At 40.8% G+C, this 27,753-nt stretch overlaps 1 protein-coding gene and 1 long non-coding RNA gene across 3 annotated transcripts; one reads left to right on the plus strand and one right to left on the minus strand.

Annotated features, from left to right (window-relative positions):
• Nucleotides 1–297: 297 nt before the first annotated feature.
• atox1 (antioxidant 1 copper chaperone) lies at nt 298–8,517 on the plus strand. Of its 2 annotated transcripts, none has more exons than XM_019871412.1 (4): nt 298–357; nt 6,653–6,728; nt 7,513–7,643; nt 8,166–8,517. In XM_019871412.1, exons 1-3 carry the CDS (start codon nt 337–339, stop codon nt 7,635–7,637), a joined length of 222 nt encoding a protein of 73 aa, XP_019726971.1. In that variant the 5' UTR covers nt 298–336; the 3' UTR covers nt 7,638–7,643; nt 8,166–8,517. The 2 variants fall into 2 exon arrangements, with proteins under 2 accessions (XP_019726971.1, XP_019726972.1); XM_019871413.1 differs by lacking the exon at nt 298–357 and adding an exon at nt 5,277–5,403.
• Nucleotides 1,667–27,711, minus strand: LOC109516677 (uncharacterized). Its single transcript, XR_002168387.1, has 3 exons — nt 27,701–27,711; nt 12,930–12,933; nt 1,667–1,819 (listed from the first exon to the last, which is right to left on the minus strand). It is a non-coding gene; the product is annotated as an uncharacterized LOC109516677 (long non-coding RNA).
• Between the last annotated feature and the right edge of the window lie 42 nt (nt 27,712–27,753).

Genomic DNA, 27,753 nt, shown 5'->3' on the forward strand with positions numbered 1-27,753 from the left:
AGAGAGAGAGAGAGAGAGAGAGAGAGAGAGAGACCTCATGGAGCATGATTTTTTGCATCACAAGAATAAAGTGATGCATACATCCACTACAGTAGGTGGCAGTGGCACTCTCATTATCTCATTATGTGTGCAGGTAGTGCAGTATTAGCTGTAAACCGAAGGGCACGGCTTCGATTAGCTGGCAACCAGTTCAGGGTGTTCCCTGCCTACTGCCTGAAGACAGCTGGGATCGGCTCCAGCACAACCGCGACCCTCGCGAGGATAAGCGGATTAGAAAATGGATGGATGTATGGATGAAGGGCAGGGGTACCTGGATGCACTTGTGATGGCTAAGACATGCTAAGGTGCAGGAGCAAAGTAAGTCTTCTTCAAATAAAATGCTCTGCCACCTTTGCATTTTGCAGTGTACACTTATGTGAAAATGAATACCTCCTGTCGATAAGGATGGCTCCTGAGATCAGTACTTTTTTTTTTGGTTCCTGACTTCTGAATGGCCTCAACGGATTTTTTTCCGTGACCCCAATTGTAAACTCTATCAAACATTATGTAAAAAGTAACAAATTTTAAACACACCTGAAGTATTCTGAGGGAATGACTCCTTTATTTGCTTTACAGTACCTGTCTTCGGAATCATTCAGTCATCCCAACAGAGCCACTGACTAACGTGACATGAATCACACTCTAAGAGGGAGGCAGCGTCCTTGACAGAGCCCACGCTAATGATTTAACGCCCTACCGGCCAGGCACACACTAACCAGCCAGCTGAATAAAAGGTGGGAGGAAGGGAGGCAGGCCAATTGGATCCCTCGGACAGCCGGAAGCGGCAAGCGGGCGGCCAATGGTTGCAGATGTTTCCATAGTGACTCCTCTCTTTCACTGAGAGCTCCCTCCACAGTACAGTCGTGGCAGAGCCACAAGCTGGTTTTCCAAATGGAATCCACAAGCGAGTAAAGTGAGAGAACATTTAAAGTGTTTCTTCTACACTTTTAGGACACAGTGACTATGTATAGAAGTCCCGTGTTTCGCGCGGGAATATAAAACCAGACACAATCGGTTCAACATTTGCAATACCTCTCACACAAACATATTAAATCAAACTTGTGAAAGTTTTCCTTAATGCTTATTCTCAAACTCTCGCTGTCAAGGAATGGGAGACTATCATATAACATCACTTTGAGAAAAGGAAAAGAAGACTTTTGCTGGCTACAAACAAGGCAAAATGTGCCTGCTTCAAGTAATCAGTCAATCTTAGTAAAACAAATATAGTAAATACATAATGTACAAAATTTAAACACCACAATGTTCAAAAAAACCATATCATTTTGGCTAGGCCACTAGCTTGATGCTAATATATAATGCTAAACACCATTGATGGGCTAATGTCAATTAGCAAGATGTTATTATAATTTACTTGCCACTTTAATGCACATGGAGTAGCGACGCATCCAGACGGAACATAAAACAAAAGAGAATTAAACAATGCATATTTCAACAGCTAAATATTCAACTGAACCATTTCCTGTAACGAAAGTCCGTCATCTTAAAGCTAACATCAGGACCAGATTTTTACATTTTCTCAATTTCTAAAGTCAGAAATAAAATATTTGATTTGTTTACTTGATTTGAAACCCTTGCTGAATTATAGCCAGATAAAAATGTACCCGTATCATGTTGGGATGCCTTTATTGGACTGAGATGACTGAGCATTGTTTTTCTACTCTGGAAGAATTGATGAGGTATTGGACCGGAACTCGATATTTGCAGATACTAAAAATCAAGTGACTTGGACTCAGACTCAACAAATGTGATTGGGACATCCCTAAGAGTAATTTTAAATCTACAAACGACTGCTACATTAAAACACACGGAGTAGCAACGCAAACAAACAACATACAATAAAACTCACACGCATATATTTTTTCTCCTTTATGTAAACAAGCACTTTTACTGCATTTTGGTATGGGACCTTCTCTGCCTATTCTCCTTGCTCTTAATTCCACAGTATCTCTTCTAGTTCGGTCCAGTGCTGCCCCATGTTGTGGCATCACATGGTATGACACTGAAGGTGCGCAACTCAAAATGCGGAGTTGCATGTACTGGATATTAAAAACACTGATGTCTGACTTTCATGTCTGACGGTGGCAGACACAGACGACGTAAGCTGTGGGGGTGGGAGGGTGCGAGCCAGTGTGTGTATGCGTGACTCTGTGTGTGTGTGTGTATGTGTGTGTGTGTGTGTGTGTGTGTGTCTGTGTGTGATGGAGAGCATGCAGATAAGACACTGCACTGTCGACACTGCAGTGGAGATGGAGAAAATGGAATAGGAGGAAATTAAATTTGAACAGCCACTTCCTAAGACACGAACATAGGCACGTTGTCTTTCAAACACAAAACAAAGCAACAGCAAATACATCATGCAGTCTTGCTTGGGTCTGGTCCTCCCTGCAGATCGATACAAACTTGACTCAAGGGGATAGTGGCCGCATTTTAAGGTCTGTGCATGACATCACCAACATGCTCCCCAGTTGCTGTCGTCACGCTCGCCACATCAAGTCTGTGTTCCAAATCATTTGCTATTATCCCCTATGTGGCACGCTATTATCGTGAGTTGAACATTTTAAGGTGCTGTTCAAACGTGTAGTTGGGTTGGCAATTGTAATCATAATTATTAATTACAAATGATTCATTCATTGTAATGTTTTTGTTGCAACAAATTACGGATCTAGAATGTTCACAATCATGAAGTCATGTTACACCAAGAACATCTTCAGTAGTTCAGGATAAGATCAATGACAGTTGACTGATTCAAAAGCATGTGCTCAGTGATCCACGAATCATCAGTGACAGTGAAAGTCAGTGCAGGAGCGAGGATAGTAATTAGGTTCAGCAACAGTACTACTCTGTGCTCATAAAAGCAGCAGGTCTCGTTCCTGTAGCGCAAACGACAAAATATGAAGCCGTGAATAGTTGCTGGCTTGTTTCCACTTCTTAAACTTGAAGACTTCAAATGCACGTGAACTTGACTTAACTGGTTTTAATAATAACTGAACCAAGGGGTCTGCAATTCTTCATTCGGTAATGTGTGTGTGTGTGTGTGTGTGTGTGTGTGTGTGTGTGTGCGGGCATGTTTTGGCAACACAGCGTGCCAAGGTGGTGGAGTGTGTGACCCTTGGAAACAAGGACAAAAATGTATTAGTTAATTTCTTGTATTGCAATCAAGTTCACAAATCAAGTAGAGAACATATGTTCCACTCACGAAAACAATCACGTAAACCAGGGGTCCCCAACCGCCGGGCCGCGGACCGGGACCGGTCCGCAGGGCATTTGGGGCCGGGCCGCACAGAAAGAACTTGCCTTAGATCGCAAATGACGGCGGCCTTAAAAGTATGTTCGAGACAACTGGATTTAAAGTTATGTCTGAATACTCTGAGATCGCCACAATAGCACTGTTGCTATTTCCGACATCCTACCTGTGTGAGTCGGGGGGGTTTCTGCAGCAACGGCGACGAAAACAAAATTACGAAGTAGACTGGAATATAAACCACACACTTGAGGTGTCATTGTCTCCTATTACTCCGAGATGGGACTGTCTGATTGCAGAAAATCAAGCTCGGGGCTGTGGTGAGTCGTCATTTTCATGCACTTTGAATTTGCGTTGTATCGTATTTTGAAGGCATTAAACATTACCAGAGCGATAAGAGTGTTGCGACCAGATTAGACGCTCCTTGTGTTTATTATTATATTTCGAAAACACCACAGTTTTCATGCAGCTCATACCATATTATTTTGTTGTATTAATTCGCCACACCTTAAATGCCGGTCCCTGAAAATATTGTCTGACTTAAACCGGTCCGTGGGGCAAAAAAGGTTGGGGACCCCTGACGTAAACTATTCATGTTCCAAAATTTTCCAAAATGTTCAAAACAAGAGCATATTTTTATTTACATATTCACCTCCAGCTTCCACATTTTCTTGACCAATTCAATGTGTATGATTTTGAATATTGTATACCTGTGGAGCGTTCCAAAATATTTATATAATTTATGACAGAAAATATAGATTTCATATGGAAACTTGACCTTATCAACAAAAACACCATGGCAAGACTTACTGTTTTTCAATATTTTTAATTACTTAGCATATTGTCACCATCCTATAATAATGGCCAATCATTTTTTATATACATAGCCATTTTTTTATATACATAGCCCCCACCCATTAGGAAAAAAAAATGGCACACTGAAAACGTTACATGACACTGTTACGTGAAGTGCTGCGTTTGTCGCCCTCAGTGGAAAAGTTTGTAGATCCCAGACATAAACCATTGAAAGGGGCTTCAGCGAAATCAAATTTACAGTACAGTAAATAGAAAGTGAGATGCTACGCGGGCTCCCTCTAGTGGTATACGTGGGAATCAGCAGTTTGAAAATTACATGTCAATGGAAATTACATTTAAAACGTGAAATACAATTAAACTTATCGTAATGAAAGAAAATCTCATTAGCTGGTGACAGGAAAATGAAGGTAGAAGGTATGAAGGTAATTCGAAGTTGACCTTTACACACATTTGGGGTCAAATTTGACCCATTTTGACATTTGACAGCAATCCATCCATCCATTTTCTCATTTTCTTACCTCACGAGGGTCGTGTTTGACAGCCTATCCCAGCTACCTTCAGGCATTAGGCGGAGTACACCCTGAACTGGTTGCCAGCTAAACCTAATCCTTTCCACCAACCCCCCCCAACCCTATTACTTATTAGAGTGCTTTTCGTGCGTGATGTTGTTTTTCTAAATTTAGCATATTTAGCTAGCTCCTGATATATTTGGATTCATAACAAGGGTCAAGTTTTCTTTCATTCAGCTCGTTTTTGTCAACATGGAAATGAAATGTTTTGCCTCTTCGTATTTTTGTTGTTGTTTTTAATTTTAATATTACTGCATTATTACTTGTGGCCTGATCAAGCTCTGTAAATTTACTGAGAATTTAGCGAAAAAAAATTTTTTGTCCCTTTCAGATTTTTATTTGGTGACCCCTACGTAAGCGATTGTCTGAAGACTGAAAACGTTAAGGTGGCTCGGATGCCATCATAAACAACAAAAAGCGGTAAAGATTAACAAAATAAAATAGACTTCAAAATGAGTTGTGGTCACGTTTTAGAAGTTTACCAAATATTTTTAATATAAGCACAGAGGTGTATTGGTGAGATAAGTCTGTATTTTGTAGAAAAATGCAACAACTATTCAAATATGCAATATTCAATAACCGGAAATGCTGTTCCTCTTCAAATCGGATGTTAGCTTGATTGTTAAGCGTGAGTCAGGTGGTGGTTTATTTGTTTTTTTCGTCTCTCCGTTGAAAAGTTCACCTACGGATTGACGTCGCATCATCATAAACATGCCCGTGAGTTCTCTTGACATATTTAAAACATGATCAGAGCTGGATATGGAGCTTTTCTTTTGCATTAGCACTCCTCGGGTTTTAGTACTTGGCGCTGCGGTGCCGTCGCTGCTATGCTAGCAATTGATTGTTTTGACACGTAACACTTATTCAATGTTTTCGGGAAATGTGGATTCATGTCGCCACAAATGGCCTGGGGATTGCAATTTAGAAAGCGGACTCTGTATTGGCAAAGTGGTCTGCTTTCGACACGCAAAATAGCCAAGTCACCGCAGGAAAATTGTATTTTTAATAATCATTGTCAAATTCATCAATTATTTTGATAATCGCTCAATCGATTGTCATTCGTTTACTTAAAATGATCCAAACCAACATGGCGTTTCAGCCTCTAAATGACATTCAGATTTAAAAGTAATTCTTTGGTTTATATCGTCCTCCATGAAAGTAGACTGATTACCTTTTGTGTTTCATCAAATACATCTGCAAACGTCTGCATTTATTTTGTAAAACTACTATTTTATCAATTATTGAGGAAAAAATGTCGGTTTAATCTATTTTAAAAATTACACTTTATTTACAGCCATAGTTTGAGTAACCTGTAGTTGAGGTGCTCAGAAAAAAAGTCAATTAAGTAAGATAAATCGACCACAAAATATGTTTACACCTTTTTTTTTTTTTTTTGCCCCGAAGCTTCTCTGGCACCAAGTTATGGCATTCACCCAGACATTTTCAGTGTACATAAAACTACATTGTGCTGTATTCGAACTACTCACCCTCGATTAGTGGTAAATTAATTGCACCAAATTCATCCGATCACTTGGTTACTTAATGGAGTAATCAGATAATTAATTTGAAAAAGATGACATAGTGACACATTTCGACATGCACTGTAACTCAGTTTAACAAATGCTGGTGAGAACAACATTGGTCCCTCTTGTGTAATATTGCTGAATTGTTGTCCTTTTCTTTTTGTCTAATCACTAAACCATACTAAATAAACAATAATAACAAAAAAAAAATACCAATAAACTTCCAAAATAAATAGTTGAATCTAAAAATTTCTGAGAGTGACAGCCCAATCTGGCATGACCCTTTTATTCATTATGCCGCTGCAACAAACGAAGAAGTGATGACTTGTCACCGATTGGAACACACATTCAATAAAATGTTTGTAATTTTGTCACAGATTGGAACACACGTTCAATAAAATGTTTGTAGTTTTATGAACCGGAGTTCTTGTGTAATGTGACAGAAACACGAGTTTGCCGTGGCCATGACGTGTGAAGGATGTTCCGGCGCTGTCAGCCGAATTCTCAGTAGGTTGGAAGGTGAGAAGCCCATCCTGAGAGTGAACATTTTAACCGATTTTTCAAATGTAAAAGTCCAATGATCGGATGTCTTTGCACGATTATCCGAGTGATTATCCTGCAGGAAGGTTTCCTGTTTCATCCCCAATCTGCTTGGAATAACGGATAAACCGACAAATTGTAAATGTAAATAATAGGAAAAGTTTACACACCCCTGATAAAGTGCCAGGGTTTTCCATCCATCCATCTATCCATCTTTTACCGCTTATCCGGGGTCGGGTCGCGGGGGCAACAGCTGTAACAGGGAAGCCCAGACTTCCCTCTCCCCAGCCACTTCTTCGAGCTCTTCCCGGGGGATCCCGAGGCGTTCCCAGGCCAGTTGGGCGACATAGTCTTAAATCATAAAAAAAAAAATAAATAAATAATCAAAACATCTCACCATTAATCTGACCTGTGATTTGTAATAACTCAATTAAGAAAATGGAAAAGTAAATGACTGGAATTATGTGCTTGCAAAAGTATGCGCACCCTCTTAAAAGTTGGTGAGGATGTGTTCAGAATTCACCAGTCACTTTGAAACACAATTTAGATGCAAGTCAGGACTCATCTGCACCCATTTAAAGTGCCTCTGATTAATCCCAAATAAAATTCAGATGTTCTGGTATGTGTGGATCACTCAGGATCATCTTTTAGAACCGTGATGACCAAAGTGGTGTGTGTAAGAGAGTCACAGAATGAGATGTCCAAAATGTGCATAATGTGACGGACATTATTTCACAAAATGTCCCAACGGTTGGTTTCATAGATGTCAAGTTTGAAATTGACCTCCCGAATCAGCTGGTGTGGATCGAGTCAGACAAGGACGCTGACATTCTGCTGGAGACGCTAAAGAAGTGCGGCAAACAGGTCACCTACAAGGGCACCAAATGAAAACAGGTGACGCTGCCATTGTTTCATTACATCATCTATTTCAACAAGTTCAACTTCTGTAAAATATATACTTCCATATAATGCAAAACGATGGGCTAACAGAATTTAGCATCAATGTTAGAGTCTTGATAAACCTTCAACTCACCGCTACTTTAAGTTAGGGACCTTCTCTGCCTATCTTCCAGTAGAGCTCAGTGCTGCCTGCTCGGTTGTGGCACAAAATGGTACTGCAGTCAAGGTGCAGATGTCTGATGTCTGTACTGTGGAAAAACAAAACAAGGTGGCTTAAAAATCTTCAAGTTTAAAAATAAAAATAAACTTAACATTAAGTCACACAATAAACATCACGTAAAAAAAAAAAAATCAAAACATAGTCTGAACCACATATCATCCACAGGGTCTCACGTAAGCTATACCCAAAAACTGCATGTCCAGTGATATATGTTGCACTAACTGCATGTTCTGTTGTGTGTGTGTGTGTGTGTGTGTGTGTGTGTGTGTGTGTGTGTGTGTGTGTGTGTTTCACAGGGACGAGCCACTTTTTGTGGTGCCAAATGAAGGAATGAGCTTCAATTGTGGACATCATAGGATTAACTCTCAACGACATTCTTTTATTTAAATCGTGACTTGTACGTGATGCATTCCATGCTAACGCCATCAAAGAGATGCCATTATATGCTGATTTTTTTTTTTTGAAACAGAACACCAATTTTTAAATCTTTTGATTTCTGTCCTTGACACCACAATTAATATCTAACACTAAAAACAAACAAAAAAACAACCTTAAAAAACATCTTCACTCACTTTTGTAGCAAGGAAAAAAAATTGCATGCTACGCATGTACTGTACGTTATCAATGCAATAAAGTTACAAACTTCAATGCTCGTGTTTCTAGCAAGTTTTTTTTCAAGATTGACACGATGAAAAAATATCCTATATATGAATCAATTGATCTACTCAATTGCCCTGTCAAGGAAAACAATGCTTAATAATTATCGGCTGATTTTGGCTGCAAAACGCCATTTTTATACTGTTAATGTGAGGCTAATTATTTTCCAAACTGTCAAAGGACACAGTGTTAAAATGCTTTATTATGAAATTTTTGTGCTGATTAATGTGCACTTTCCCAATGGAAAAAAAAAAAAAAAAAAATAAAGATTATAACAACTCTTATACGAGTGTGTGTATACGCACATTTTTAGTAGAAATCCATATTTTACACCAGCAGTCAGCACGTTGGGCTCAGTTGCAATTGCGTTCATGTGCCGCCAGATGGCAGCAAAACTCTATCAAGCATAAACTTGAAATAATTCCCCCCAAAATGTTTCAATACGTTATGCGCTGTTAATGTTTATTTTTTTTTTCAGTGGAGTGAGCATAGCATTGATTCATCGCAAAAACATTTGAAGTTACATTTTCATGTTTTATCATTTAAAAAAATATAATTATACAAATCACGGCACATGCTCATATAAATGTCACCGGGGACGGTCGAGCTCATAAAGCTTTCTCTGTATATAATTCACTTCAGGGACCATTATGATTGTTACTTTCCTAAATTAACTGGTAATTTAATGATTTTACTTTCCAAAACTACAATTTTGATTTGAATGTAACCCTTGCCCTCCCAATTTAGTAATTTTACTTTCAGTTATCATCGTGAATCATTCCTACTTTCTCAATGATTATTTTTCAAATTCCTTTCAGGGCTCATAACTAACTGTCCAAACTTAATACGTAAATGTAACCCTGTTTTGCAGTTTCCTCAGCAACTTTCAGGCATCATGAACAGTACAACAGTTATAATGAACACATCCTACGTTATGACCTCTAAACTGCTTTTTAAAAGCATTAGGAGGCCGTAAATTATTAAGTACAATTTGAAGGGGACAACATTTGCATGACTCAAAACTGCTTTTGCGATAAACCAATCAAATGCAGAGCACGAAGGAGGCGGCCAATCAGGTGCCTGCTATGCCTTTGGGGAGCAGCTGGTGGGTGTGTCTTATCAGGAGCATGATGGATGCGTGTCCGGGGCGTCTTGTGACAGGATGCAGAAAACGATGATTGAAGAGGCCCGCCGTTTATTCACGCGCGTCCCCACATGAACGCCGATCAAATTAGAGCTTTATGAGCTCGCCCGTCCACGCTGACATTTATATGAGCAAGCGCCGTGATTTATGTTTACGGCCCAGGCGCCGGCAATAAATAACAAATAAGTCAACAGTAAACAAAGTAGCCTGCAATTAGATCGGAGGGGAAAGCCACGCCGGCTGTTGAAGTTCAAGGGTCACAAACGCCTGCAAACCCTCCGCGCATAATTTTAAGATGATAACAATGATCCATGGACAAATAAATCATCAATTAATCCCTGCGAGCAGGAGACAGCTGCTCATTTCCTGTTTGCAGCTGTTGTCTGAAGGAAAAAAAAAGGTTTAGTGGCTTGTTTTTTTCCCTCCAGTTTGGAAGTTTTTGACGTCAACATTAGCCTAACTTTTGGGGTATTTTGTGCCAAGACGTAAAGTTGGAATCATTCTTCTTATGAGGGCTGAACGTTTTTGAAAAACAATCCATTGACGTTTTTTTTCTTCTTCACTCAGTATTGCGATGTAACGTGATTATTTTTGCCGTGTATTTTTTATTTTTATTTTTTGTGGATAAACCCAAGCGATAAATGAATCTGTATGATAAGAGACATCATCAAATTAACTTACTCAACCTTTTGACACGGTGACAAAATTCTGCCAAACAAGCACGAAGAAGAATTCTACCCCTCTCCGCTCCCATTATGCCACCATTGTGTTTTTTAAATTGCATTGTACGACAGTGAAATGTCAATTTGACTTTGATTGATTGTTTAGCCACAACTTCAGATGGTGCTTGATTGTCCCATGAAAATATTTGCCTTCGTCAGCTTCCCGTAGGCCGGTACACACACAGAAAGACACCCGGGCTGCTTCTGTCCCGATTTTGCCTCTTCCTGACAGAGGACGTCAAAAGCTCGACTATCGTATGATTTGTAAGATTCGACGATTGTCTGGGGTGTGTTAAGCGTGAAATTGCACCAGTAATCGGGTCAGGCCCAACTTGAATAGTCTTTAAAGAAAAAGGAATCCTAAAGTCGTACAGAATATTATCGCTTTTTTCCCTTTACTGTAGAAAGCATCCCCTCAACCGAGCAATAAGTTCATTTTGTATTTCATAATGGCGCATAGTACAGAACAGCCACTTGATGGCAGCAAAGTATAGCTTTATTGGTGATCATTTATTTATTAGTCTAATTTATTTATTTATTTATTAGCTACGAGACCGCGCCGAGGAAGAGTGAGGACGATTGTCATACTGAGGAGGAGGAAGAATGAGGATGAAGAGCATCCATAATGTATGTGCTCGCTGGGAGGAAGATGCAGACTGAGGCTAATGATGGCACATATGCTAGGTAGGGGGGAAAAAAAACATCACAAATGACACATTCACTCACCCACGTGGACGCACGCGCGTGCGCGCGCGAACACACACACACACACACACACACACACACACACACACACACACACACACACACACACACACACACACACACTTTACTGGCCATCGTGACATCTCCTGCAGATGTTACAATGAATCCAATTATTAATTGGATATGAAAAAAAGTTTATTTATTAAAAAGTTGAACGTATTTATTCAAAGTTGATTGCTCGATATTCATGAGTCACCACATTTGGTACACCCTCGCAAGCAAGGCAAATAGGAAGAAACCAGATCAACTCTCAGCTGTCATACTGTACATGTGCAAAGAGAGCCACTATTATTTTTTTCAGTCTTGTGAAGTTAGTAACTTTTTAGTGTAACTATTTTTTTTCATTAAAAAAAAGTCTCAAGGGCCTATGGTTGAAAGGACACAGGAAGTCTGCTAAATTGGTTCAAAGCCCTGCTTTTAAAGATCATTTTGGAAGTCAAAAATTGAGCTCATTAAATGTGTTTGAACTTGCAACTTGAAACGCATGTCTATCATGAGTGGACCCACAAAAAAAAGTCAACGAACCATGCCTGAGAAGACACACAATCTGCAATTTTGTTTCATTTTGGCCATTTTTTAGTTTATTATGGTCATTTCCAGCTCTTTGAGATTTTGTCCAATTACTACCAAATTTGACCCTTTTTGAAAGGCAGATGGACGACATTCAATTGCGAATCATTTCACTTCATATCACTGCGTATATGAGGAGCATGGCTCTCCTTTGCTAAAATGGCCTTCCAGTTACCTGTATTGCATTACACATTCAAACTATACTTCTTCTGCAAATTCTTTGAAGGACGACCTTTTTTTTCCAAGTGCCTCAGATCTCTTTGTCTTTGGCGCCAGTTTGATCTTGATTCTCCGCTTTAGGAACTTCCAAAGTTTTGGGCCTTATTAAAAAACTTTACTTCTTTTTTACGGTGCACGGACGACGTGGTCTTAAAGATGGAGGCGACAAAGGCGGCGGGATTAAAAGCACCTGAGCGAGGCGGGAAAAGCGAGCGAGCGAGTGAGCAAGCACTAACTGGCTGCTAATGCCTTCCTGTTTAATCACAGCAGCCCCTCACCTTCGCGCAGAATATCTCACAGACGCTTGTCAGCGAGACTGCGGCAGAAAGTTTACGATTTATCGAGCCGCGCTGGATTTTGTGTAAATTGGGGTTAAAAGAAAACGGAAAATGTCGCTTATTGACACCAGGGAAGGTTTGCTTCCCCACCGAGCGACGCCGTCTGTCGCATCCGCACTGATTAAAGAGCCTCATAGTAGTCTCGTTTGTTCTTGGAAGGAATCAAGTGTTATGCTAGGAATTGAAAGGTTGGGTATGAACATTTGTGAAAATAAAAGAGATTTACTTTCAAGATTTGGTGGTGATAATTATGCACACACAAAATATGATTAATTTTATTGACTAGCGTAATGCAGTCTTTCTGTCAGTGTCAATCTTTTCACAGCGTCGCAATCTACAATTGCCACTTCAAACCATCATGGCAGGCTTCTTATGTATTTTCAGACAAAGCATTTTGAGACTTTATTTGTGGTTTATCCATGATAGACATGTGGAGCAAATGTCTTATGCTACATACAAGTGGCTCTGGGGCCAGAATATATCAGTGGGCACAAGTGAATTAATTGAGCCTCAAATTGATGCTTCAAACCAAAATGGCTGACTTCCTATATCTTTTCAGGCATGTCTTCCTGACAGTTTTTTTTTTTTAGGTCAGCTCATGATAGAGATGACCACCAAATTCCATGTTGCTAAATGAACCAGGACTTGGCTGAATTTAAAACCAGAAACATTTGGTTGGGTGCAACTGAGCCAATTGTGATTATAATTTCAGCTTCATAGCAAAATCGCAAGATTTCTCTTTTCAGGCGTGACTTCTTCAGACTTTTTTTGTGGGTAGTCTCATGACAGACCTCTGTACCGAATTTCACAATGTTAAGTGAAACAGATTTTCAGGGCATAATTTTTGGGTTTTCCATGAGTGGCCAAAATGGCGGCTTTGAATCAAAATGGCAGACTCACTGTGTCTCCTCGCCTCTTTAGACTTTCTTGTAGGGCTCCTCATGATAGACATGTCTCCCAATTTTCATATTGCTAAGGGAAGCAGCTTTTGAGGGCTGAATTTTTTTAAATCAGAATGAAAATCAGAATGAGCCTAAAATGACTGCTTCAATCCAAAATAGTTGACTTCTTGTACCTTTTTGGGCATGGCTATTTGAGACTTTTTTGTGGGGCTACTCATGTTAGACATCCATCCATCCACTTTCTAATCCGCTGATCCTCACAAGTGCCGGAGCCCATCCTAGCTAATCGCAGGGCACACAGAGATGAACAACGATCCGCGCTCACACTCACACCTAAGGACAATTTTGAGTGTTCAATCAGCCTGCCATACCTGTTTTTGGAATGTGGGAGAAAATTGGAGTACCCGGAGAAAACCCACGCAGGCACAGGGAGAACATGCAAATTCCACACAGGAAGGGCAGAGCTGGAATCGAACCCTGCACCTCTCCCTCTTTTAGATATGTCTACCAAGTTTCATGTTGCTAAATTAAACGTGCTTTGTGGTCTGAATCTACCCAAATATCCAGGGGAGGCGGTGCTACTGAACCATTTTACTTTCAGAGCACGGGTCTGTGACCCAAAGTGACATTACTGCACTGTCACCGTAGCTGGAAGAGGACACCTGAGACGAGCAAAACTAAGCATAGTCGCTGTCATATCCCACAGTCCCCGAACACGTCGTGGCCTGACCCTGCAGGAAGAAAGTTCCCGCTGTAAAAAGTGTGTGGCGGGCCTTTTAAAGCCGCTGGCATGAATAATACAAAGGGGCCCTGAATTATTCATGCAGATTTTTGCACACAATCTGCGGCGGCCATTAGGGGGACGTGTGACGGATCTCATTTGATTTGGGCAGATTAGAGGGATGGGCCCACCTGCAGGGATTATTACGGTCAGATTATTCAATGTGTTTCAAACATACTGGGAATGAGGAGTTTTCGCAAAAAAACAGCAACAAAATACTTTGTATGTTGTATCATTTAAAAAAATACCTACATGCCTCCTGTACATATGCAGCCAGTAAAACCAACATCATAAACCAAAACACTGCATTGGAATGCATTACTCGCAAGATATACTGCGTAATCTTGAGTTTTCCTGCGTTTTAGAGGCAAAACATGAACTATTTGTTCCTAATGTGGCCTTTTTGTAAGTAAATGTGGTGCTTTAGTGGAGCTAAGTCACAGTTAAAGAAAATAGCACTACATAATATTACAAATACAGTACACTCATGAAACCACAGGACCGGAAATCGTTCTTTGCCGAGGATAAATAATATATACCCGAAAGTATTGTTGTATTGTCTGCCTGTGTGTCACCGTTTGTGTTTAGTTATTTGCCGCTCAGAGTGTTATAGCACCGCTCCATACATGCTACTTGTTAGCCCGTCTATGGTGTTTCCCATTACTGTGAACAAAAAACTAGCAAAGCTGTGTGGTTGTTTGTATTACGTATACTCTCTCTCTCTTTCATATATCAGAATTGCTGGAGCCTATCCCAGCTGACCCTGAACTGGTCGCCAGTTAGTCGCAGGGCAGATATAGAGACAAACAAATTTTCACACCCTCATCTACACCATCACTGAGTGTGAACCTGTCCCCACACTGCCCGCACACATGTCCGGCGAGTGTACCACTACACCATAAGCAACATTATTATCATTATTATTATCAATTATTATTATATATTTATTGTCAAAGTATGATCTTGATGTATTTTAGTGCCAATATATAACATTATCAGGTCATTTTGTGAGCAAATGTAATGTCACGTAAATATTGCATTCAAATGACAAACTAGGCAGTTTAATAATAATGTAACCAGTAAAACGGCCTCTTTATGCACAAATTAAACATGTTTTAGCCTTTTTGAGAGCAGATTTTGTCTTTTAATGAGAAAATGTCGCATTTAACGGAAAATATGGGTGATTTAAACAAAAATCTGACATTTTACTATACTTTTTAAGGAAACAACGACAAATATAGGCGTTTGGCAAACAAGTGTTTGAGTGACAAATCTTTTATGTCCACGCATGTGTAGACCGTTTGTGAGCAAATCTGGTGTTTTAATTGCAAACTATTTCCTTTAAATGGGAAACCAAACGTCATGCTTCGAATAGCCTGCTTTTAAACAAATAGAGTGTTTAGTGACAAAACACATTCCCATGCCCAATGAAGTCCTTTTTTTTAGTCCATTTCACATCACTACAGTAATGGCAAAATATTACAGAAAAGTGGAATCCTAGCTAGCCTATCAAATGCAGAATGCAAACTTTCTGTGAGCAAAAGTGTTTCAGTAGAGATATTGAGTGCTGTTTTCTCTCACTTCCCTGTCCAAATGGATCAGTTAAATGACAATAGATAATGTTTTGAGGCAAATTTGGTGTCAGAGAAAAGAAGTGTAAGCCGCGAGATGAAAAATTAAGATTCCTTTTGCACACAGTCACATCAGACGGCTATTGATAGGAGTGCTCACACCCGCGCAAGAATACATCTTTGCCTTCACAGGCTGCGATATGAATCACATTCCAATCATTGCACGGAGCTGCTTCCCTCACTCAACTTTTCCATGCTCTAATTTGTTCACCAGAGGTTTGTTTTTTTGTCCAGCGCTCTAAAACAAATGGCAAAATCACTAGGGTGGGAATTCACATGCAAGGTGAGGACTTTGCTGATTTAGTTGTGTTCACACACACCTGCCGGACAACAACAATGATACTAAAAGTCTGAGCAGGTGATAGCTTGCCAGCTATCTAGCCAGCTAGCTAGCCTATTAGCTAGTCTATTAGCTAGCCTGCTAGCTCGAGCCTGCTAGCTAGCCTGCTAGCTAGCTAGATTAATAGATAGATACATAGAGTGTAAAAAATATATCCACTTTGTCACCCATTATTCAAATTAAAATCATGGGCAGTTTAGCTAGAAAATACATATCGATCTAAAAATAAAATTGACAAATCTCCACTTTGTCTGAAAATAAAATGCTTAGAATGTAGGATATGTTCACATTACACGGAGCTGAAATTTGAAATTGATTGATTTTGTTTACATGAAGCTCAATGCAAATCACACATTTTAGGATAATTATAATCATAAAATAACTAGGTACAAAAAATATCCTGATCATAGTTAATTGACATATTTTCTCCTCTTAGTAATTAAGATAAATTCACTTTCCAACCCCATCCATCCATCCATTTTCCAACCCGCTTATCCTCACAAGGGTTGCAAATGTGCCGGAGCCTATTCCAGGTGACTTCGGGCAGTAGGCGGGGGACACCCTGAACCGGTTGCCAGCCAATCGCAGGGCACACATAGACAAACAACCATTCACACTCATATTCACACCTAGGAACAATTTAGAGAGTGTTCCATTAGCCTGCCATGCATGTTTTTGGAATGTGAGGTGAAACCGGAGCACCCGGAGAAAACCCACACAGGCACCGTGAGAATATGCAACACAGGAAGGCCAGAGCCGGAATCAAACCCAGCACCTCTGCACTCTGAGGCTGGAGTGCTCACCGGTTGCTCACCATGGCCGCCAGTTTACAAGCTCACAACATAATTCTGTGTACTTATAGTTTTAATTACAAAAAGAAAATTCAGGGGGGACTAGTTTTAACCAGAATTTTTTTTATATTAGTTTGAAAAAGTACACAACACTTAATTGTGATTATTCATACAATAAAAAAATTATTCAACATATTTTTCATAATTAACCATTGCGTTACAAGAACTAATGCAGAATAATGTTTGCCTCTAAATGATAACCAAAAATAAAAACCTTTTTGATGTTCCAGGAGGAGAAATAGGAGGTGCTTGTTCCCTTTGAACCTGAACGTCTCCTCCTGATGATCTCCTCCTTGTCATCTTAAAGCAGCTCTGATCACACAAGACGCCCCACAAATCATAGCAAGTAGGAGGAGGAGGGGGGAGGAGAAGGAAGCTCCCCGGAGAGCAGCGAGGGGGAAAAAAATAAGTCTGCAAAGCATCAATTAACATGTCAACTCTTCTCCCCAAACACCCCCTGTGGAGGATGTGAGGAGGAAGAAAAAAAACAAAAAACATCTGCGATACGTCGAGAGGCTCGACTCCTAACGGGTGTCAGCCGTCAGCAACAGGGTGTTCAGGTGAAATATATATATATGATGAAAAACGGAATAAATAAATCCACTAAAAGCCTGCTGGAGAGCTTCTACTCAATATTTGATGTTTTGAGAACCTTGGATTCAATCTGCACTCCCGGGACACTAAATTAGGTACACCTTTCAGTGAGCTCAAATGGCAAAAAACAAACAAAGGTACATTTTTTATCACGTGATAGCACTGTATTGGATACAAAGTGTAATATTGAAAATTGAAAAAGAAATAAAGAAGTACTGTCGGGTTCCCGTGACTTCTTAAAGAGGCGTGGCCTCATGAGTGACATGGAGAGCTGGAGTTGGGTTGGTCGGTTCGTCTCCGCGTGAGTGTCTTGGCGTGAGGTGTTGCCTACAGCAGCTCCATGCGAGTTTTGACCGTTTGTTTGATTTATTGAGCAGCTAAAAGTGCGAGTGTGGCTCTCCTTGCCCACGTGAGAGGGCAAGGAGAGCCGAGTCATCAGATGCATGAATCATTGAATTTCTTTCCACACCAACTCAGTCTCGTGCGGTCGTAAAGCCTTGTCACAAGAACTGATGCAGCCTGCTCGGATTGGGACACAGAACGTTTTTTAAGACAGTCCAACTGTCCTGTTGCGATCGATTCAGTGCCGTGAGAACGAAATGACCTGCATGAATGGGAATAGTCATAAACTCGGCAGTCAAGGTCTCACTGCAAAGCTTCCCTGAACCGAGACAACGCTCCGAGAAAGTCCGGAACATTCTGACAGCGTACAGCGAGAAGGCTTTCGAGTCAACAAAAGCGGCGGGTTGCATTGCGCATACCATGCGAGATGAAAGCGTCACTTCTAAAGGTTACACAAAAGCGCTGCGCCAATGTTCCTCTTGACACGCGCTGCCGCCGCCATTTCCTCAGATCAGTCAGAAACGCAAAAGCCGCCACGGCCGCCGCCCGCTTGGCTCTATCACAGGAAATCATCAGGCTTTAATAGTTTTTTAATGAGTTTGCAGAATGCACTCTGGCGACAGGCCGTGCACGCCAGAGCCAGGCTGAATAATGTATAAGGGCAGAGGTAGCGCTAATGAAAAGATGATGAGAGGCATTCCTGAGAGACGGAATGAACGGTCGGCAGGACGGCACACGCTAAAAGTTGAAAGAAAGCACCAATTAATCTTTGTGTGCTTACAGGAGAAATTAAACAAAAGGCAGTGGAAAGAAAAAAAAAACACGGTAAGCGTAAGTTGAAGGAAAGAGCTGGAAAGCGAGCGCTCAGGTGAACAAAGAGATTCCGCAATAGTTTTTAATGATTGCAGTTTTTCTTCAAAAAGTTTGGTGAAGAAAGCAAAGAAAAAAAAAAGGCAAAAACCAAACTTTGTCAAACAACTTGAAACACTCCCGGTTTTAAGATCTTTCAAAAGCAGGTTCACGCTTCCTTAAGAAACCAAGGAACCACATGAAAGTAGCACCATTAAGAAAATACACATCAATAAAAGGAAATAACACCTACTAAGAACACCGAGCATCGTCTGGCATCAGCGAAGTTCCGGAAACTCTGGAACCGTTTGGTCCAAGAAACCTTCCGCCCACCAAGAAGTCCCCAGAAACTCTGGCAACAAGTCAGTCAGGAGAAAAGAAAATCGTAGCACACGAAAGGACCTTGAAGCACTCTGAAAGTTACAATTTGTTCTGATTTGGTGGCGGCAGATTGGCGCTTACGAATGGTGCAAAGGAACGACGTGAACGTAGCAACTGTTAAAAAAAATTATATGTCAATAAAGTCGACCCAACAGCCAGGAGGAACCAAAAACGCTCTTCATCGTTTCCATGGCTTCAGTTATAGGTTGCTTCTTTTTAGCAATCCGGTTATTCACAATTGCCTTTTTATGTGACCAGACAGTGAAGTCGTACAACTCTCTGAGGATGCATGTTTTTGATGTGAGTGGGGATGAATCGTTACTGGCTTTGTTATGACCAACCAATTATCTTTGATTTGATTACAGTCCCACAATAAATGGAGTAGAGTTCCTTCATCAGCACTGCATTTTACGCCATCGACTGTCATCATTCAGGTCCATTTTATGGAGCTGTGATGGGGTGTCATAAAATTCTGTTTCGAATCTTTCGCTTTCTCCCTTTTTGTCCCTTCTTCCGACCGCTCGCTCCTCTATCGCTCTCCGTCACTCCGGTCGCGGCAGATAGCCGCCCGGCGGCGAGGACCGCTCAACCCGTGCAGCGCGCGGTGTTCTGCCGCAAGATTTCACAAGTGGTCGAGACTTTGCGGCGATTGCAAATTTGAATCCCATTTGCATGACGATGTGGCAATGTTTCAAATTGCAGCCAATCAAAATGCAGGGAAGATTTCACACAGGCGAAAAATCAATGCCTCCAAGTGATAAAAATGCAGTACACAAAATACACATTTTATTTTACAACTATACTGAACCATATTTAGAATTTCAAAAACAGCTGTCCAAAATTCCCAGAGATCCTTGATTTTTTTTTAAATGGAATAGTGGATCAGTTATGCTGAGTGACTGATTTTGGATGAGGAAAAAATAATCTGCCCAATCACCTGTCAGTCACGATGAGTCTCGCTGACATGATGTGGAACACGCAAGAAAAGACAAAATTTAGCAAGATGAGGTTAATGTTAAAATTACTAACATAGACCTTTTCTTTTATTTATTATTATTATTATTTTTTATCAAAGCCAGGCAAAAATTCGTGTCCCGTGGGAGTTGCGTGGCAGCTTGCCAGCTCGTCCCATCAGTGAAGCAACATCGACCCTAACGCCGCGTCTCGTTCCTCGGGGAGGTCATAGGAGATGTCCCCGCTGCTTCAGAGGATGAATTCGGTGGCTGCGGCTAAGCCCACCTGTGCACCTGTTGCAGGCACTCTTCTGTCTACACATCAAGGGCTCTACGATTTTTCTCGAGATCTTGATGCCAATGCAAAAAACTACATAACAGCAACCGGCGATAAAAAAAGCCTCGTAAATAGCTTTGCTGAGCGCAAGTCCTGTAAAATGAACTTGCATTGTGTGAGTACAGATTGAAGTGGAAATTACTGAGATTGAAATCTATAGAAAAGTACCTGTAACCTTGCTTGCATATTTCAAAACAGACTCAAAGGTTGTAAAACAGAATATCATGGATTGGAATGCTTTTTGTGAAATTGTTCATGTTCAATCAATGAATCACATTAAAATTGGACAGCCTGTTCTCTCGAGTGGCTATGCGTATGTGCGTGGGGATGCGGGGGGTGGGTGTGCTCCGTTGTCTAGTGCTTGCTTATGCGGGGTTCACCTATGTTCAGTTGAGACACTACCGGTAAGTTAAGAAGTGTAGTTCTAGGTCTGTACTGCTCTGAGATCACTTCTGTTGTGATTTGGCACCATATGAATCAATTGTTGTACTGAACAGACAACCAAGTCAAGAATCAGGGCGCCGTAAGACACTCTCTCTCCCATTGGAGACTTTCTGACACTAGGAAGCATCTGGAAATGAGGAAGCAGTAAGACACCCGGAACAAACGCTAAGTCTCTTCACCCAGGAAATAGTCTGTGACCGTCAGTCATGAGTTGAGCGCTGGTTGTTTTGAACCATCCCGGCGTTCAAACAATTATCCCCGCTCGTTCGTAGCCTTCTACATTTTAAATCCATCCTAAAAATCCTGTAAAGGTTTCATACAGAGCTTTCGTTTGTTTTGCACGTGGCCCCTTAAAAAAAAAAAAAAAAAAAAAAAAAATCTCAGCAGGTCAGGACTGGTGTTTGCATCATTCCGCCAGAGTTTAATATGAGCAAAATGAAAGTTTTTAGTATCTGTCTCTGGGAGAGAAAATGTGACGGAAAACCTTCCCGTCTCGTCTGGTGGCAGCCAGATTAGCCTCATGCTAATTTCCACTTGAATCCTGAGCTGATTTAGCATCCGCGCAGACGGCGCAGGTGGAGCGTCGACACACTCTGGATAAATCCAGCTGGCTTAGTGTTAATATTGTTCTCTGTGACTTATCCTCCATCACTTTGGCCCTCTGCTTGGATGAGGCGACTGCCGCGGCCCCGGCGGCCCGGCAGGCATCGCTACTGCTGCCGCCATCTTTTATTATTTATGAATCTGATTAATAATCTGCCGTCCTGCTGCAGGAGAGAATAAGATCCATAACTGCACCCAGAAGAAAAGCGGCGGCTGGTAATTCCAACCTCTGTGTGCACCAATGAAAAGAAAAAAAAAAAGAAGAATATGACTCTCCAAAATCCCAGAGTCAACTTGTTGTAGTTGACTTTTCATGGGGGTTAAATTACATGGGCCACAGGTTAAACACTGGTGGGCAGGAGGTGGACCGACACGCTGCTTTAGAGAGAAAAAGAGAGAGAAAAAAAAAAACAGCAGCAACAGTGAGGGGCTGTGAATTTCATTACCTGGAAAGAGATACTCGCATAAATATCATTTGGATAATTATGAGCTTCTGAACAAAGTCGGCGAAACACAAACACGAACTCTTACCCTTAACACTTTCCCAAAGTCCATACCAAAAATCAGCAAAACCTTCAACCTAACCTGAAATCTTGGTATCAAAGTCAGCAAAACACAAACAATGCACCCAAACCCTCAATTAGGAATTTTCAAACCGACGAGGAAAAGTCCACCGGAACGCTACTTGAATTCAGAATTTCCACCCCTAAACTAATAATTTTCAAGTCTTCACTCGGAATGATGCAATTTGGAACACTACCGGAATTCAGAGTTTACACGATGTAGTTAAACTCTAAACTGGGATTTTTCAACCTTTAATGAGTAAAAGATGCTATGGAACACTACTCAAATTCAGAGTTCGCACAAGTTGGCGAGGAGCCCGAACCTGAAATCAAACACCTGAGAATCCCTAACCCAAAACCAAGAATGTAACCTTAACTATAAACTGACATATCAGACATCCCCTCGTCCAAACGCTGTCTGTCAAGTTGTATTTTAAATGTAATTTTCCACTCTGCCTCACTTTCCTTCTATGTGAGATGTACATGCACTCGCGTCTGACAATGAGGCACTCTAAAGTGGCCAAGCCAATGCAAAGCTCCTGTCCACATGCTTGCTGTCAAATTGGACTTTAAAAAAAAAAAAAAAAAATCCCCTCCTCACTCTTACATCTATCAACTTGATGTGCGCGCACTACTGGCCAACAATGAGGCACTCTAAAGCATCCAAACCAATTGCCACAAATTAGTTTGAGAAATTTGGGGTCTTTTTTCAACAAGCTCATATACAAACTGTACACTTAAGTTCAGCCCAACAAGTTTGATTGTTTTTCTCTGTTCCTTTTTGACCCGTGGTAATATATGCTAATCCCGTGTGTAAATGTAGGGAGGTTTTATGCCAATTATTCAAATCAACCTTTGAATAACCTGAGAGGCCGAGCAGAATGAACCTTATCCTTTGTACGCTGGTTAAACATTTTAAAGCGCGCCGAGTGTTTGCAGCCCACTTGTCGGCGGGGCCGAGCCCTCCGACCGCGTGAAAGACTGGCGGCTGTTGTGATAAGAGTGGCGGCAGTAAGGGGAGGGCGGGGCAAAGGTGGAGCGCGGCAGGCCATGCAAATGAGCGCCGCTCTTTGCACCTGGCATCTGATAAGCGTGACGCTAATCCTTCACCTCCGCTCCGCCACTTCCTTTTTTTTTTTTTTTTGTGATATCTCTCAACCTTTCTCGACGTCGCTTCATTTGCTTCGCATCTCGTGCCGTACCTTCTTCCTGACACGCAGCTATTTTATTCCTGTTCCGACTAAAATGCTTGACACGTTTATTAGATGGAACGCTTGCCATTGAAACAGAGCAGAGATTCTAATGTAACATCATGACATCATATTTAAATGTCGATACACTGCCAACCCATGCTGGAAGCCCTCGTTTGAAAACCTAACCCGGTCTTAAAAGTTTACATCAAAACTGGCTTGAAACCCTACTTTAAACTCCGAACCCTTATTTGAAACCTTAATCCAATTTTAAAATCCCATTTTGAGCCCCGAACCATTGTTTGAATCGTTCACCCAGGCTTGAAACTCGACTTTGAAAAACTATTCATTTAAAACTGTTCTCTTCACACTTGGTTTGAAGCCCCTATTGGAAATGTCTTAAGACTTTTTTTCCCCAAGTATCAACACCGTTTTTAAACACTGAATTTAAACTCTGACCCTGGCTTGAATCTCCATTTTGAGCCCCTTACACTGGGTTGAAAGCCAACATTGAAACCCTAAACCAGATTAAAATCCAATTTTTGAAGCCCTAACCCTTGTTCGAAACTTTGAAACTCTATTCTAACACCCCAATAATTTGAAAACCCAACCTTGCTTACAACAAAACCTTAAATTTAATCCCTAGCCTAGACCTGAAATGCCCATGGAAGACCTACCCGTCTCAAAAACACCCTTTCCACCCTCAATCTTTGTTCAAATGAAACCTTCGGCTCGAAACCCTACTTCTTTTATCCAGTCCAGTCAAAAATATGATGACAAAGAGTCTTAAAATCATTCGGAAATATACCGAGCTGAGAGTGGTCATATTTAGTAAAGGTGAGGTGTTAAATCTTGCTTCCTGCAGATAAGGGCGTAGCTGCGCATACATTCAACAATCTATGAGGCAGGAAATTAAAGCGAGCCATTTTCTTCAGTCCTCCTCCTTTTTTTTTTCTCTCTTTCTTCCTGCTGCCGCATGCGAATCACACTCATGAATCTCAAACAGCACGTTTGCGTCGAACCTCCTGTGTCTGAATCACTTTGAACAATTTGCCTTTGATGGTGCTAATATCGGCTCTGACCCGAATCCTGTTTGGACCCTGGGCAGGTAGATGACACGCTTTCTCTTCTTCACGCCGTCAATTAACTGCCGCTGCTACAAAGTAAGAAACAACAGCGAGCCAACGATTTCCCCTAAATGGCTGTTTCAAAACAAAATGGACGACTGACTGTTTTATTTCACGCCTGGGTTCTCGAGACTTTTAAACGTATCCTGTTATGACAGACATTTCCACCAAGTTTTATGTTGATTCGTGAAACTTGTATCGTGGGCTAATGTTTCAAATCAGCGCTGATTGGACACGCAATGTCATGTGATCATCTTGCAGCCAGTGATGGCCAAGCGGGCGTGTCATAACTAATTGACACGTTAAGTCGGGTGTATGTTAACCTCCATGGCAGAGGCTCCGTCGAACCTCTGAGACCGATTCACCGAACCCAGGTTAAGAACCACACAGCCAAATTGACCCCAAAATTTCTGTTTTGAAAGAAAATCTCTGATCAAGGTTGGGTCCTTGAGAGGTTTTCATGTCTTCTGTTATGATAGACACGTCCATCAAACTTCATGCTAATCGGCCAACGTTGAATTTGAGGCAGATTTTTTTTTTTTTTTTTACAAACCTTTTAAGCAGTGTGTAAGTGTCATCAGAATAGTTAAATTGGAAATGAATAATATTTTGTTTCAACTTCAAGGCAAAGAGGACATTTTTTATTTGTTTTATGTACATTATTTATTCATGTTGTGAAATATTTATTTTGTAAAATTAAGTTTCGTTATTTTGATTTTTTCGCTATTATCGCGAGACTTGCGCTGTGGTAAGGTGGTTTTGCCCAGACACGTACAGACACTTGAACGCAAGACATACGAAGAGCAGCACATATAAGGACTGTTCGCTAGCTGTTGAAGGTATTTTGTGATTTATTTGGCTGTGTATATGAAACTAAATGCAAGACCTGATTGTAATTGTTATATTTTGTCATGTAGAAACCGAAAGTGTATTTTTGTTGCCCAAGACCTCCGAAGTGGCAGGTGGCAATGAGGTTAGCTTTAGCCCACATTTTTGTATTAGCCTCGTATATTGTATCTCGATTGTAAATTGCTGAATGCATTTTATTTTACCAACAGTTTTCATGGAGTTGGTGTACAAAGGCAACCCTAAAGACACAATTAAACACCCGTCATTTGGAAACCGTGACCTGGTTTTGTTACTTTGGAGCTACACAGTGCTACCGAGTGAATTTTGAGGGGTTGCGTTGAAATCCTGAAATTCCACAGATATACAGGCTTGCCGAAATTGCTTTGTTTTTGAGCATGATAAAAGTTACCCCCAAAAAATTACAGCAAAAACTCCACGAGGGCCTGTACTATTACAATCACAATAATCACTATTATAATCTGAATAAAAAACAGGCTTCTCTCTCTGTGCATGACATGACAGCCAGCCAATAAAGAACCGTTTTGAATTTGGCGAGGCAGCGCCCGCGCTAAACTCCAGGAAAGCGGCTCACCTCCGCTGATGCATCGCATGACAAAGTGGCTGCTTAATCATAAATGTGTTGCCATTTTACAGCGCCGGTGAAGGCGACATGGGCGGACTGCAAGAAGAAGGCGAAATAGGCGGCGGCGGCATGTTATAAAGACCGCACGAGTCAAGTGTGTAGCGCATAAATCACATGCCTGTGTCAGAGCATTACTCATGGAAATGGCTGGCTTTTTGTGTGTGTGTGTGTGTGTGTGTGTGTGTGTGTGTGTGTGTGTGTGTGTGTGTGAAAAATTCCATCCTGCTATTAGTGGAAAATCATCCACAAGCAATCTTGGTAATTGTCATTTACAAGCCAGTGAACAGTGCTCATTAATGCCACTTTGATTAAACATACAATCCTGCCTTAAAACCCTATCCCGGGCTAGAAACCCGAATTTGAAACTGCAACCATTTTTTGGACCCTAAACACTGGCTTTATCTATCCATATCCCGCTAGTGAAACCTCAATTTGAAATCACGAAATCTGTCTTGAAACGCTAATTTGAAATCCTAACATTGGCTTGAAACATAAATTTGAAATGCTAACTCTAACTTGAAATTTAATTTTGAAAGCAAAACAACTAATTAGAAAAAAAAAACATCCGTTGCTTGAAACACTAACCCTTGTTTGAAGTATCAACTTATCCTTTAAGTCTTCATTTTGAAATCCACATTTAAAACTCTAAGGACTGTCTTGAAACCTTAATTTAAAATCCTAAATATAATTTGAAACCCAAATCCAGTTTTGAAATTTCAGACCCGAAACCTGTACTGCATTGAATCCCATTTTGAAACACAAACTCTCCCTTAAAACCCCAATTTGAAACCCTATCAGTTGTTGAAACCATAAACCAAATTTGGACACCTAACTTGAAACCCTAATTAAGACCACATTTCAAACAATTGTTTGATCTACTATTTCAAGTTTGAGTCACTATTTTGAATCACCAGCCCTTGTGTGAAAACCTGACCGTGTCTTGAAATCCCAATTCAAAACCCTAAACCTGTCTTGAAATGACAATCTGAGAAACTAACTCTTATTTAAAACATTACCTTGTCCTGAAACTCAAATTTTGAAACCTGAAACCCAGGCTCAAAACACAACACTGAAAACCCAGTAAATAGCAAATAGTCATTTGGAACCCTAATACAGATTTGAACCTTTAATTTGAAACCCTAAACCTGTCTTGAAACCATTTCAATCTCAAACTCTTTCCTACAACTCTAATTTGTATCCTTAACGGTCTTGAAACCTTAAATTAAAACTCTAGCCAAGGCTTCAAAACTTGGTTTGAAACCCTAATCCAGATTTGAATTTTTAATTTGAGACCCTAACCCTGTCTTGGAATCTCTGAAACCCTAATTTGAAACTTGTAACTCCTTCTTGAAACCCTATTGCACACTTAAAAACAGTATCCATCTGTGAAACATCTCTGAAACCCAAACCCTGCCCTGAATTTGACACCCTGGCTGTCTCACCGTTGCGCGAGGATCAAGTGGCTGCTAAATCCCAAACCTGTCGCCGTTTCACAGCGGTGCAATATTCATGCAAATGGAAAACGGGTGTCATTTTCCCTAAAAGTGGCGTCCTTTTATTGGAATCCTCACAAAGCGCCGTTACCCACCAAATTCAAGTCAATATACCAGCAAATGAACTGTGCTCATAAAAGCCACCGTGTCAAATTAGATTAAACATGCAAGGCATTAGCGGGCCTACCTGTGGAGGCATTTTCATTTTCACGCCATTACGTGGCAATTATGAGTTATTATTTGTTAATTTTCTTGCCGTGGCTAAACCAACAAAGCCAGCAGGACTAACAAGCAAGCAAACAAACGTGTTGAAACACACAAATGAGGCACAGGTGGGCAGGCAGGAGGCTAATTGGACACTCGGAAAAAAGGGCAAAAAAGAGGAGAGAGGACGCAGCTGGCTAGCGCGAGAGGGCAAGAGTGGAGGAAGACACAGGAAGGCCACCATTTTGGTTTTAAGTAAGATCAAATATGTCAGTTGGACCAACTTACTTAAAAAAAAAAAATAAAAATCTGCCCAGCCAAATTCGCTCCTCATCATACAATTTATATATCCGTCATGAGAAGACCCACAAAAAAAATTCTCAATAGGCCAT

The sequence above is a fragment of the Hippocampus comes genome, unplaced genomic scaffold (genome assembly GCF_001891065.2).
Source record: "Hippocampus comes isolate QL1 unplaced genomic scaffold, H_comes_QL1_v1.1 scaffold83, whole genome shotgun sequence".
Lineage (NCBI taxonomy): Eukaryota > Metazoa > Chordata > Actinopteri > Syngnathiformes > Syngnathidae > Hippocampus > Hippocampus comes.